The sequence below is a fragment of the Urocampus carinirostris genome, chromosome 3 (assembly GCF_059441175.1).
Source record: "Urocampus carinirostris isolate Australia breed hairy pipefish chromosome 3, RoL_Ucar_1.0, whole genome shotgun sequence".
In the NCBI taxonomy this organism is placed as follows: domain Eukaryota; kingdom Metazoa; phylum Chordata; class Actinopteri; order Syngnathiformes; family Syngnathidae; genus Urocampus; species Urocampus carinirostris.
Window position 1 is genome coordinate 39,508,965 of NC_142351.1, and position 13,642 is coordinate 39,522,606.

Consider the following 13,642-nt stretch of genomic DNA (forward strand, 5'->3'; position numbering starts at 1 on the left):
CAATCGCAGGGCACACAGGGAAAGACAACTCACTCGCTCATTCACACCTAGGGACAATTTGGACCGGACAATTCACCTGAAATGCATATTTTTAGAATGTGGGAGGAAACCCGAGTGCCCGGAGGAAACCCACGCAAGCAAGGGGAGAGCATACAAACTCCGCACAGGAAGTCTGGAGCTGGATTTGAACCCACACAGGAGGTTCCCAAGACATCAACTGTGCCGCACATGCGCTAACCACTGTTCCGCCGTGCTGCCCACAAAGCGGTATTTTGTGGTCAAATAATACACACTGTCGTTTTAAGCAAATGTTTGAGCCCGTAAAATTGTTCTGTGGTTTTGTTTTATCGTTTAATTGTACAATAACTGTAAAAAATATATATAAAAATTAAATAAACTATTTATGTTTGCCCATCACAGGTTCTTTTGGGAACGTAACTTCCGTGATGAACGAGGGATTACTGCACAGCACCCGTGTATGGCTTCCAACCCTCTTCCGACAAAGGAGACACCCCAAAAAGATCAAGGGTCAGTGGTTAGGGCAGGAGTTGGCAATCCAAAATGTTAAAGGAGCTATATTGCCCCTCCCCCCAAAAAACATGTCTGGAGCCGCAAAAAACAAATAGCTTTATCTAAGCTTCATGGAAGGCAAGAAATACTGAATATATCTATAGCCATTGGAAAGCGTTAGGAATGATCGTATATTATTTGTCCTAATACATTATCAGATGTTTCTGGAAAAAGTGCCCAAGAGACACATGTGGCTCCAAGACCACTCAATGCTGACCTCTGGGTTGGTGGTTAAGGTTAGGGTTTTCTCTTCATAGATGCAAGAAGGAAAATTGACCTATTGCATAAATGCTCCGGCAATTTTCCATGTCAACTCCTTTGTTGTAGTAAATATTTGCTTAGTTGTCTTAACTTTCTTTTTCGTCTGATTTTTTTTTTCTTCAGAGGCTTTTAGAACACGTTTATCCTAGAGTGCCACATTTAATCTTCTTGTAAACTATGTCCACTATGTTGTTATCAATGACATTAAAGACAGATCTAACCCTCACCAATCATAAAGAGAATTTCCACCAAGATGTCACTGACGCTAGGTGGGTTGCGCGCCGTTGAAGCGCCATCCTCTCGAATTTCCACCGCCGTGAAGCAAACATTGTAAGGAACCGTGACGGCCACGTAGAAGGTCGCCAGCAATATCAGCCAATCCCAGCCGGCCTTGAACGCACCATAATGGAGAAGGATGAAGCGGGACTTGTGGATGTCTGCCACTTTGTACTCTGGCACCGGGTTAGCGTTGGCTCCCAGAACTCTCTTTTGAGGAAATGGCAAAAAAAGCATGCTGGTTAGTAAAGACAAGATTGACCTTCAAGTTTAAGTAACTTTGGTAAGAAAGTTAGCATTCTTCCCGACTTTAATTCAAATATGTAATACTCACAAAGAACCAAAAATTTTAAAACAATGAATAATTAAAAGAATATTTTATGGGGGAAAAAACCATATGCTGTGATCATCAGAGTAACTGTAATATTTCTCCATATCTGTAGGTGGCAGCAAATCACTGTTTACACATATCTGCTTTGCTTTTAGTTCATGTAAATATACTGTATTTTTTACTAAACTATCCTGGTCTTAAGATGACATTTTAGCTTACACTGCAAATAATGTTTTGCACAACTTGGTCACGATTTTACTCATTTTTCATAACATTTTCAAGAAATTTAAACTATTGTAAGACTAATAAAAAACAAACAACCAGACAATATTACAAAATTACAATCACCCCAAAAATTTTTTTAATCAAAACAATGTTGTCGAGCTTCTGAGATGTTTCACAGTGATCAGCAGAGTAACTGTAATATTCCTCCATATCAGTAGGTGGTGGCAGATCAATGTTTTTATTTTTCCTACTCCTTTATTTCAAGATATATTTTTAGCTGTTACTACAAAATTGTATTTTTTTGAGTAGATAAAAAGATAACTAAACTAGAAAAACACAAAATACCACAAAATGTTTTGAATGAAAATAAGTGTGAATTATCTCCAAAAAGAATTTTGAATAACCAGCTGCTGGCATTTTTCCTTTAGTTAGTTTGAACTAGCTGTCTGGAATTCTTTTTTAATGGTCTTAACTGGGTACACCTATTTATCCATTATCTGCACCGCTTATCCTCTGTAGGGTCGTGGGCGTGCTGGAGCCCATCCTAGGAATCTTCGGGCAGTGGGCAGGGGACAACCTGAACTGGTTGCCAGCAAGTCGCTGGATACATTAATACAAAAAAATGCATTTACCGGCACTTCTAAAAACACAGCACTCAAATAAAATCTCACCACTACCAAGTCTAATCGATGTCTGAAATCCGTAAATAGTCCATTTAAATCTCATGTTCGATGAAGTCTGCAGGATTCCTCACATTATTAATACTGAGCTTGCTCTTGGTCTTGTCATGTTTCTGGAGGTGTCCGGAAAGCTGGTAGAGGACGGCCCGACTCCGGCGGCGCTCAACGCTGAAGCCGGCCGGTCGGCTGATCCTGTGGAGTTCCACGCTTGTTTCCTCATCTGAAAATGTAAAGAACGCCCATGACCAAAAAATGCTGTGCTTAGTCTAGTAGGGACACAGAAAACAATCCGATGTATTGAGCTCACCAGCATCAGACTGTTTGTCACGATCCAGGTCTTTGTTCTCTGTGATGTCCTTTTGCGAGACGAGGAACAAAACCACCTCACTCTTCTCGTTTTTAATGGGCACAATGTCCAGTAGACACCAGAACTTGCAACCTGAACCATGACAAGTTAAAGAAAAGTAGCAGCGTTTGTTACACATAACTCTAATAACTAGACATTGTGAGTGATTACTTGTACTATACCAGGGGTGGCGAACAAGTTTGACACAAAGAGCCAACATTTTTAACTGTTAGAGTCGAAGAGCCACACCACGCACTGACCGGCATTAGACGCAGATGATTGGCAGTCAGTTATGTGTCCGAAGCAGCATAAAAACAACAAATCTGCCAAAGTAATTTCAAAATATTATTTATTTTTTGTTATTAACTCTGATGGATTCAAGTGTGTTTTAAGAGGGGAAAAAAACTAAAGTAAACAAACGAGGCAAAGAGCCACGGTATATAGAAAATATGATGAGGCAAAGAGCCGCATTCTTATTGGCCAAGAGCTGCATGCGGCTCTAGAGCCGCGTGTTCGCCACCCCTGTATCATAGGTTTAAAAGAAAAATGTGTTGAGGAAATTTAAAAATTTCAATGATGTGGTTCTGTCCACACTCGTCTTCTGAAGGTGGCAGTGGTCAGAATTAACTAATAATGTTAATTGATAGTTGAGAACAAACCCGCCTGTATTTACTGTATTTTATGCAATGGATAAGGCCCACGTCTCCTTCAGTTGTTCTAGAAGGCTTTTGGTTCGTAAATAATTCAGAATTTACTTACTATTTATTTTTCTTTGCTATATTTTTGTTTTCACTTTCACATTTTTGAGAATCTTTTTTTTATTTATTTGCGCAAATGAATAATTTTTCAAGTCTTTTGATTCAGATTGTTTTTTTTTATCACGTTTTAACGGTTCTTTTTAGTTGTGCTAATATTTTGAATATTAAAAATTACTTTTTTTCCAGTGTATATTTTCTTTAATGCTGTTTTATTTTGACCTTGTACAAGGCGAGTCCTTTGTCCTTGTCAACTTTTTAAACGCTACATTTTAGCAAGTTGTTTAATTATGGGAATATATTTTTTAGATTAGTTTAAATCAAGATTAGTTTATTCCGCAAGCACCAATCTGAAATAGCTATCTAAATAAATTTAAAATGAGCCCTCATATAAGCTAATGACATTGTTACATATTCATTTTTAAAAAGACAAAAAATAAGAATGGTTTTACTGTAAATCTAGTAAATTTGGGTTATTTTTAAAAATAAGTTTACATCTTATTTAATTAAAACTAAGTTGTTTTTTTTCAGTTATCAGAAACCTCACTTAAATGCCACATTTTAGAAACTGATAGAATACTGGAAACATGAATGTCAATGATAACGGTAGCAGGTGTCGATACTAAATTTTTATAAAATCTTTTGACACTACAAAAACTGACATTTTTCTAAAAGATTATGGCTTTAATTTAACATTTTGATAATATTGAGTCTGATTAATTGTTTATGTGATGTTCTAAATGGATTGCTAAGAATTCAGAATTTCTTGTCATTGGTTCTTCGTGGAATCATCAATTTAAATTATACAAACGGTGCGATAAGTTTACTGTACAGTATTCACTCGCTGTATTGCGGTTTTGCAATTAGCCGGATTTCAATCATGCATTGTGCTCTGCACTCTGATTGGCTAAACAGTCGCCTTGCCTTTCCCCTTTCTGCCTGTGTGTGCTTGTGTAAATAATGTTGCCATCTAGGTTGTACATTCACATAAAACAGCTTGACAAGCCTACATTATGTACCCGCAAATCTTTTCCAGTTCCTTTAAGACCCATCACGGACTGATAAAAGCACCCAAAGCCAGAGGAAATATCATCTGAAGGAAAATTGATTGTGTGCAATGTAGCAGCAAGATTATTTTCAAAATAACAATTTGACAGTAAAAAAAAAATCAGCATCTCTTACAAACAAAACAGTGTTTTTGTTTGTAAAACTTGCTAGAGTCTGTAAATTGTTTTTTTTTTTGGTTTAGATTAGTAATAGAGTATTCAATAAATGAGAATATCAAGGTCTCTACTCGCAGCACGGCGGCGCAGTGGTTAACGCTTGTGCGGCACAGTTCATGTCATGGGAACCTCCTTTGTGGGTTCAAATCCAGCTCCAGACTTCCTGTGCGGAGTTTGTATGTTCTCCCCGTGCTCGCGTGGGTTTCCACCGGGCACTCCGGTTTCCTCCCACATTCCAAAAACATGCATTTCAGGTAAATTGGCCAGTCCAAATTGTCCCTAGGTGTGAATGAGCGAGTGAGTTGTCTGTCCCCGTGTGCCCTGCAATTGGCTGGCAACCAGTTCAGGGTGTCCCCTGCCCACTGCCTGATGATTGCTGGGATGGGCTCCAGCACCCCCGCGACCCTACTGATGATAAGCGGTGTAGCTATTGAGATGAGATGAGATGAGAAGGTTTCTACTCCTAGGTTTCGACTATCGCAGGACCTTTTTGGAATATAACCCTCACAAAAAAGGAGGGATTATTGTATATACCTGATGTCCATCTTTAATCTGTGGATAGAAAAAAATCGAGCTCCCACAGCAATTCTTACCACTCTTCTTGTAGAGGACAATCTCAGTCTTAAACTCTCGCCGCTCATCCAGAGCTCTCTGCATCTGCGAGGTGAGGTGACCGCTGGTCTCGGTGCCGAACAGGAAGTGACACGTGCAGCTCTTCTGCATTAGCTCGCCGCGGGCAAAGCCGGTCAGTTCGCAGAAGCCATCAGAGCAGTAGACGATGGGGTACAGCGTTTGGACTTGGGCATTCCCCAGCACGAAGTTGCTGTCTGGAGACAACGAATTGGAAGCCGTTAGCAAGGCCAGATTTTCCGACGAAATTCTTTCATTGCTTTTGTAAATCACAATCATGGGAGGACCATTATATTCTTATTTTTTTCTCGACAGAATTCGGTCCTGCGGTCGGTTTTGTTTAGTCAGCAGCATACAGTTTGAGACCTCAGAATATAGTGTCCCCACCTTTGGATGGTTTCACTTTGGAGTGTGGATAAGATGTTTTTAAGCCCCTCTTTATGGCATTTTCCCCACTAAACCACATCATCAACAATTTATTCTGCACTCTCAAATACTTAAAATTCATACTTTCCAGTGTTCATCTAGATGACGAGTTACGTCTCCATGATGCCTCTCCACTATTAGTAAATGTCTTTTAAAATGCTGGTCTGCTATTGGTTTTCGTCACAGCATCATAAACACAAGGATATGTCATTGGCACAATGCCTTTCTCCTCATCAGTTCAACATTTCATGCCATTTGTAAAACACAGCAGTAGGACACAGTTAATTAAAGAAAAATGTAATAATAGTTCCTGCATGGTTATCCCCATTTCACTTCAGTTGTAGAGGAGTTAGCCATGATTTGGCTTCCTTTGTTGCTATACCTGGCTATACATTTTCACTTTGAGATCCCCACCTTAGAATGGATTGATGTTGTGTCCTGGGGATCTACTTCATGATGTAAATTTGTAAAAATGTTTCCTATTAGAAGTAGGATACGATAAATTAATGGAAACTTGTCAGAAGGGCCAGAACAGGAAACCCCAGAGTGTTCGTTACAGTTCTTTATTTAGGTAAGCGTACAGGGCTAGCGGGAGACGCGATGGCTGTCGGACGTCAGCAGCGGAGCCGGGAAAGTAGCTTTGGAACACGTAGCCAATCGGAGTGCGGAAGTCTAGCAGGTCATGTTTACCAGGGCTGGAGAGAAGATCGTAGCGTGGGACGGAAGCAGGTCGGATCGGAGGCGGGCAGAATCAGGTGAACAGATCAAGACGGAACAGGTAATCGGGAGAGTCATACAGGGTACAAACCTCAGACGAAGAGGTCTGGGCGTAGCGTGCTTAAGAAGGGAACATAAGCCAATCAGAGGGCGTCCACGTGATTGCTCCAGGTGACTCGAGTTAGCAATCACGACAAAACTATTCATATTCCCTGCAGGGTCCTGCCCATTTTGCTTCAGCACTAGAGGACTTTGCCTTGATTAGGCTTGCTTTGTTCCTATACCCCACTATACGGCAATTTCAATGCGTAATCCCTACCTCAAAACAGATAAATGGCGTATCCAAGGGGGACTAATGTATACTGTAAAATGCAAAAGTGTAGTCTCTGTGCAGTAGGCCACAGTAAACTAAAGAAAATGTATAAATATTTCCTGCATGGTTCTCCTTGTTCGCGTCAGCTCTAGAAGACTTATCCGAAGTTTTGGTTCCTTTGTTCTTTTACTCCGCTGTACGGCAATTTCTCTTTGCGATCCCCGCCTCAAAATGGATAAATGTCATATCCCTGGGTCTACTCTATACTGGAAAAGTGTTTTCCACTGAGCAACAGGACACAGTAAAGAAAAATGTTTTAATATTTCCTGCAGGGTTCTCTCTATTTTGCTTTAGCTCTAGAGCACTAAGCCTTGATTCGGCTTCCTTTGCAAAAGTTCTCCTAGGGAACGATTTAACACGCCTTCTGCTTTTCGATGGACTTTCCTTTTTATCCCGCCATGTCGCCGCTTCTCTATTGTTCTCCCCAAGAAATCTTAGCTCATTCTTTATAACGGAGTCTTTGTCAATTATCCAAACCAGTAATGAGAGGAAAACGTTCACGTGAACGGCAGCACGTTATTGGGATATTTGTGCATAATTCATTTTCAAGCAGAGTGATTGAGTATGCAATATTTTCCAGCGGGTTCATTAGCGTCCATTTACGATCGAATGTGGAGAGAGCTGAGCGACAAATTTGAAAAAGGTGAATTGAGTGACTATATGAAAGGTTAAGGAGGAAAAACTCATTCATGCATGAATGAAGCACAGACAAACCTCTGGGGAACTCTCTGTCCAGACCTTTTTCAAACAAGAGGAACTAAGTCAACCTGGACAAGGCTTTAGATATTATCTCCGATAAAATAAAACAAAATTTGCCTGTTTCTAGGAAGTAGAGGTGAGCGATACTGGGAATTTTGGTAACGATCCGGTAGAAAACAGTACTGTATTATCGATCGTAACGATATGCTACTGATACTTTTACCTTGGAAATGTCATGATCATTAAACATCTGGGCAATGTCCTCCTTGAGTTAGTTTATTATCAGAATAATATACAAGTCAAAGATTTCAGGCGCTAAAAAACTTTTTTTTAAAATAGATAACTACAATGCAAACTTTAACAGTGTAAAATATAAATATGAATATTTCTATCACACCTGTTGCAGAACAAAAGTCAAGAGAGTCAAAACGAAAAACCTAACAATTATGAAAATGTCAACATAACAACTATAATACCTTCCTTAGCACAACATATGGAAAATAAAATCTGAAAGTGCAAATAGTGTAAACACTACAATGTAAAAACCCTTTAACACAATAAAAAATAAAATACTTCTACTAATCAACTGAATCGAACCAAAAAAGGAGCAATGTAACAAAAATACGAAGACTGTATAACAATGTCAACAAGACAACTAAAATACCTTCCGTTGCACAATATTTCTTAGTAAAGTCAGCAATGCAAAAAAAGTATAAAAACAGTTACATTCTATTTGAATGCTGTAAGCTTACAATCCACTAACATCATTTTGATGGTGCTAGTTAAAATGGGAAGATTGGTAATGATCCAGCAGCACGGCGGGGCAGTGGTTAGCGCGTGTGCGCCACAGTTCTGAGGTCATGAGATCGAATTTTCTGTGTGGAGTTTATTTGGGCACAGCACACAGGAAATGCATCAACCACTAATTAATAAAAGACAACCACAAAACATTTGCACAAACAACAGCTGAACAATACAATAACATACATTAACATTATTGCACGATTTGCACATTTTCAAATATATCTACATTTTAAAATCTATTATAGGGAAATAGATGGTTTTCTGTTCATGTTGGAATTTTTGTCGGACTTTTGAAGCATCATTTGCATTTTCTTCAATTAGCTCTAGTTTTGACAGACTATTGTAATGTTGTCACAAATAATGAATTGCTCATTGATTTGTGTGTATTAAGATTTATGCATTTACCAATAAAAATAAAGTAGCTTGTTTTCTGCTAATTCATATATATATAATAATAATAATAATAATAATTTCCTTGTATTGTCATTCTGTGTAACAATGTACACAGAACGAAATGTCGATTGGACCTGACCCGTTGTAGCGAGCCGATGCAGCCGCAGCCAACAGAGGGCGCTGCCGACCACTTTTTAAGTCTTAGGAATGACTCGGCCGGGGCGCGAACCACCGACCTCCCAGTCTCAAAGCGGGCAATATATATATATATATATATATATATATATATATATATATATATATATATATATATATATATATATATATATATATATATACTGTATATATAAAATCAATTTTTGTAGATTTTTTAGTGCATTATTTGCATTTCTTTTATTTGACTCTAGTTTTCAAAAGTGCTATGTTATTTGTAAAAAAATATGTTGATTGGTGAGCAGCACAGCAGCGCAGTGGTTAGAATGTGTTAAAACCTTCCTTTCTGGAGTTTGCATGTTCTCCCCGCGCTTGTGTGGGTTTCCTCCCACATTCCAAAAACATGCAGTCTGGTTAATTGGCCGGTCCAAATTGTCCTTAGGTGTGAATGATTGAACGAATTGTCTGTCTCTGTGTGCCTTGCGACTGGCTGGCAACCAGTTCAGGGTGTCCCCTGCCCACTGCCCGAAGATGGCTGCACCCCCGCGACCCTACTTTGGATAAGTGGTGCGGAAAATGGATGGATGGATGGATGGTATTTATCCCAAGACAATAATATCCGATCCAAGTACTCGTTCAGTATTGATAATATCGATATGTTGATCTATCCGCCTACCCCTACCTCCTATAAAATAGATCAAAGTTTGCCCGTTTGTTTTTGTTTTGTCGTCAGTACAGGAAACTTTCTTTTAGCAATGAGAAAACTTACCTGCCTACTCTTCTCATTTAAATGAGAAACTTTCTTCATTAGATTGCAAAGTGTTCTAATCCCAATAAGAAAACATAGCTAATGAACAACTTTTGTATTTTGTTATGTTGTCCGGACATAAAACTTTCCTATTACAACAACGAAACGTATTTGTCAAAACTTAAAAAATTGAAATGAGAAACTTTCTCATCCCCAACCCCCAAAATGAAAAAAATGACTTACTGTTTTTGTCAGGACAAAGGCTTTCATCCCAACATACGTATTTCTCCCATTAATGAGAAATGTTTCATCGGATTGAGATTTTTTTTTCTTGACCGTGATAAAAAAATAAATAAATAATAACTTACTTAATAAAGTATGTTTCTTTTTTTCCTTATTTTCTTCACCCTATCGTTGTGTATAAATCATATTTACCGTTGGGCATTTTAAATAACGAATTAAATTATTAACACAATGTTAATGTCATCGACAAATATAGGCATACATGTACTGTGTCTTTCATTTATAATGTCCAACCATAAAAGTGCTCCACCTGAATTTGTTTGCCACTAGCCAAGCCACCTTTTTGCACCTGCCTGATATTATTTGAGACTCTACTAAGCACGCGTATTTCAGACGCATTCTTCAAGCACGCATAAACTTTGTTACATTGATTCTAAGCCTGATGTAACCCCACGTAAAGGAAAAAAAAAGAAAAAAAACATACATGGAGTGAGAGAAGGAAGATTTTTCCCGGGGGAGCTTTTCTCAGTTCAGTGGATTGTTCGTCTTGTAGAATTGATCTCACACCACGTGATTTTGCTTTCCATCAAGGAAGCTTGGAAATCCGAGCGTGACGTTTATAGAACCAGTGAGCTTCCTAGTGTCCTAAAATGTTATCACCTGTTGGACAGGTGTACGTTCCCGTGTGTGTCATATTCACTACACTTTATACATAACTACTGTAATCGAAAACTACCGTAACTTTTTGCACTTCATCCCTCGCAGCCTAGGTATATCGCAAGTTGACCATGCGACCATGCTCTGTTATCCTTGATTGCATTTTGCTGCAAGCAGGGACTGACAGAACAAATGTTTGTAAAACAAAACGTTTATAAAATGAACTGCAGTCGTGTGGCTCCGACCCATTAATCTGAATTCCATATTGCTGCAAGCGGGGTCTGGCAGAAGGCACTTTTGTCAGAAGGCGTATCCTTCTGACGCACCTAAAATGAAATGCACGATTGTGGTCACTATTTGCTATCCCCAGTCGCTTATTGCTGAAAGCAGGGGCAGAGAGAGGAAAAATGTGTAACGCGTAGCGGCTCTATTTTTCTGTTCTTTCCACTTAAAATGAATAGCCCCATGTGTAACTTATTTTTTTTCTATATTTTCTACCTCAAATAAACAGCACCGCTGTGGCTGTGATTTATTATCCCTGGAGGACTAATGCTGTGAGCGGGGACATGCAGGATTTTTTGGGGGCCTAGCAGCTCTTTATTGCCATTACAGTATTTCCACCTAAAACTGAACGCATAGTTTTTGTCCCAATCCATTATCCCCAGTTAACTATTAAAGGAGTATGGGTGGAGTGCTTTTTTTTTCACTTTGGCCCGCCGAATTTTGCGCATGCCATACTCCATCCATTATCCGCGGTTGTTTACTGTTAAGAGAGTACGGCCCAGAAAAGTTTCTTTTTTATGTCTGAGCCGCTGAAGTTAGGACGTGTCGTTGTGGCTCGCCTGAAATAAAACGCACTGTTTGCTACAATCAATTACTTTATCCCCAGTCGACGATTGCTGAGAGCTGGGGCAGAGAGAGCAGATTTGTGTCAACTCTTTTTTACGTTCTTTCTGGCTTAATTGAACAGCACCGGTGCTACCGCAATCTATTATCACTGGTCAACTATTGCCGAAAAATGGGGCAGACAGAGCGCAAATATTCAGTCGTGGACATTTGACAAAGTTCTTTTGGTCATTCATTAGAAAACTTAGACGCCTTCTAAGGTTATCATTTTTTGTATATTTAGTAGATAATTTTCAAATTGACATTTCCTTATTTCTTACAGCCGTGTTCTGTTTTGTAATATGTTAAAAAAGAACCAATCATACTAGTAGTAACATCCATTTTCCACAAAATTTTCCTGTGGGTTTGCACCTTCAGATAGGGTTATGTAACAGCGTGAGCAACAGCACAACATGCACAATATGTGTGTTGGTTTTATGGTCAGTGTGCGTTGCATATTTTGCACAGTCCCACCATGCACAAATCCGCACACTTTGCATCAATGAACACATTTTCTTCAATCATATCATTGCAATTTAACTCTGTCATCACGGATTTTCAATTGAGCCATGTAATTGAAGCTTTAAAAACAACTTTTTAAATTTCCGATTAAATCTTGCTTATAAATTCATGAATGCTTGTGAATGGCCTCGACCAGAGATTTGTGTCTGGTGAGGCACAGTCAGATTTACAAATAGATAAACCTGCATCGTATTCATCATTCGATTGGTATTGAAAGAAAGCAAAATTTGAATTGTAGCACAAACGATAAAAGTTTTACTGTCTTACCTTAACTTATAAATGAAGTCTATGGGCTGTTTTTTTAAATAAAGCATCAACACATTAATCAAATATTCCATGCAATAGCAAAAAAATAGATTAGATGGCTTGAGTTGCTCTTTGCTTAGTAATGCTATCACTAATCCTATTGTTTGGGGCTGATGTGTCACTATCGCCTTCTGCTATCAGACAAGACAATTGCTTCCCTTTATCAGCAGAACTTCTGCACAGTTTTAGTTAGATGCTAACTATCAACAAAATTCATGACATGTGATAATTTAGCCGTTTTGAAAAAGAAAATCAAAAAATGTGAAGTTAAATGAGAAAGAATTTTAACACTAACAATAACGATACTTATAATTATTTAATATATTCTCAATTTAATATATCTATGATGGCTGGGGAGGCTCTGCACATTACTGGCTAGCACTCTTTCTGACTAGCTGGCTAGATACAAAGGGGGTAAAAATCTAACTCCAATTGGCAGAGAATTGATTGGTAATTTTAAGGTTAGGTTTTGTGTTGTAAAATATTTTAATTATTTACTTTGCTGAATAAGAAAAAAAACATATTTGAAATAAGAAAAAAGTATCTACTGCGGCATATGAAAGATAATTTTGCTCATATTGTTTATATTTATTTTGTTGGGTAGAAAATCTATTTTTTTTAATGATTGTAACGATGTTAATTATTCTATATCAGATTTGACTGGCCCAGACTCTTGTGAGGATAAGCAGTTGGGAAGTGAATGAATTAATATTTGTGTACGAGTTTCTGTGCGTGCGTGCGTGTGTGGCATAATTCATCACATCAGGCTACAACTACATTAGCAACAGCCAATAATCTTAAAATTAAAGTCATGGCGATAAATGCACGTGAAACACGTGCTGTGCATGCGACTTGAAAATAAAGATTCAAATAAGATTGGGAACTCACGAGTCCCGTCGAAGCGAGTGGCTATGGTATCCAAGAAGGTGTTCTGCGGGGCAATCAGACCCCGCATTACGGGCATGCGATTGCGGGTTGAGCCGCGTCTCTCCCTGCGCTCTGAACCTTGACTTTCACCGGAGGTGCTCACAAAACCTGGGAGAAACCTTGACGTTGCTCCCGCTGTTCCCCCTCCTCCTAAACCTTGAAGGAGGGCGCCGAGTCGCGACTTTTTGGACTCCATTATCCAGTTTGGTCCTGATGCATAAGAGTGCAGACAGGAGCCTGTGTAGAATAGGGAGGTGGGCGAGGATGGAGGGACCAGAGCGAGACTGGTTACATTTACGCACGGGTGTGCTGCAATCCCTCTCTTCCCCCTCCCCTCCCTCTTCCTCATCTCCTTCCCTCCTCACTTCATTGAATCAATGCAGGAATGCGTTCTCATTGAATTGTAGCCTTCCTCATTCATTCACCCTTTGATGCTTAAACTGAAAAGCGCAACATGCCTTTCAATTAACACGTGCGTCTCACTTGTCGGGT

General features: G+C 39.0%; 1 protein-coding gene across 5 annotated transcripts in view; it reads right to left on the reverse strand.

The window, feature by feature from the left end:
• The window catches only part of LOC148369678 (voltage-gated delayed rectifier potassium channel KCNH8-like), a 40,936-nt gene extending 27,538 nt beyond the window's left edge, over positions 1–13,398 (reverse strand). For all 5 annotated transcript variants that reach the window (XM_088331792.1, XM_088331791.1, XM_088331790.1 and 2 more), the window contains exons 1-5: positions 13,112–13,398; positions 5,261–5,494; positions 2,651–2,782; positions 2,418–2,563; positions 1,059–1,317 (exon numbers count right to left, since the gene is read on the reverse strand). In XM_088331792.1, the coding sequence (XP_088187918.1) occupies positions 1,059–1,317; positions 2,418–2,563; positions 2,651–2,782; positions 5,261–5,494; positions 13,112–13,346 (1,006 nt within the window). In that variant the 5' untranslated portion in view covers positions 13,347–13,398. The remainder of the gene's footprint in view (positions 1–1,058; positions 1,318–2,417; positions 2,564–2,650; positions 2,783–5,260; positions 5,495–13,111) is intronic.
• Between the last annotated feature and the right edge of the window lie 244 nt (positions 13,399–13,642).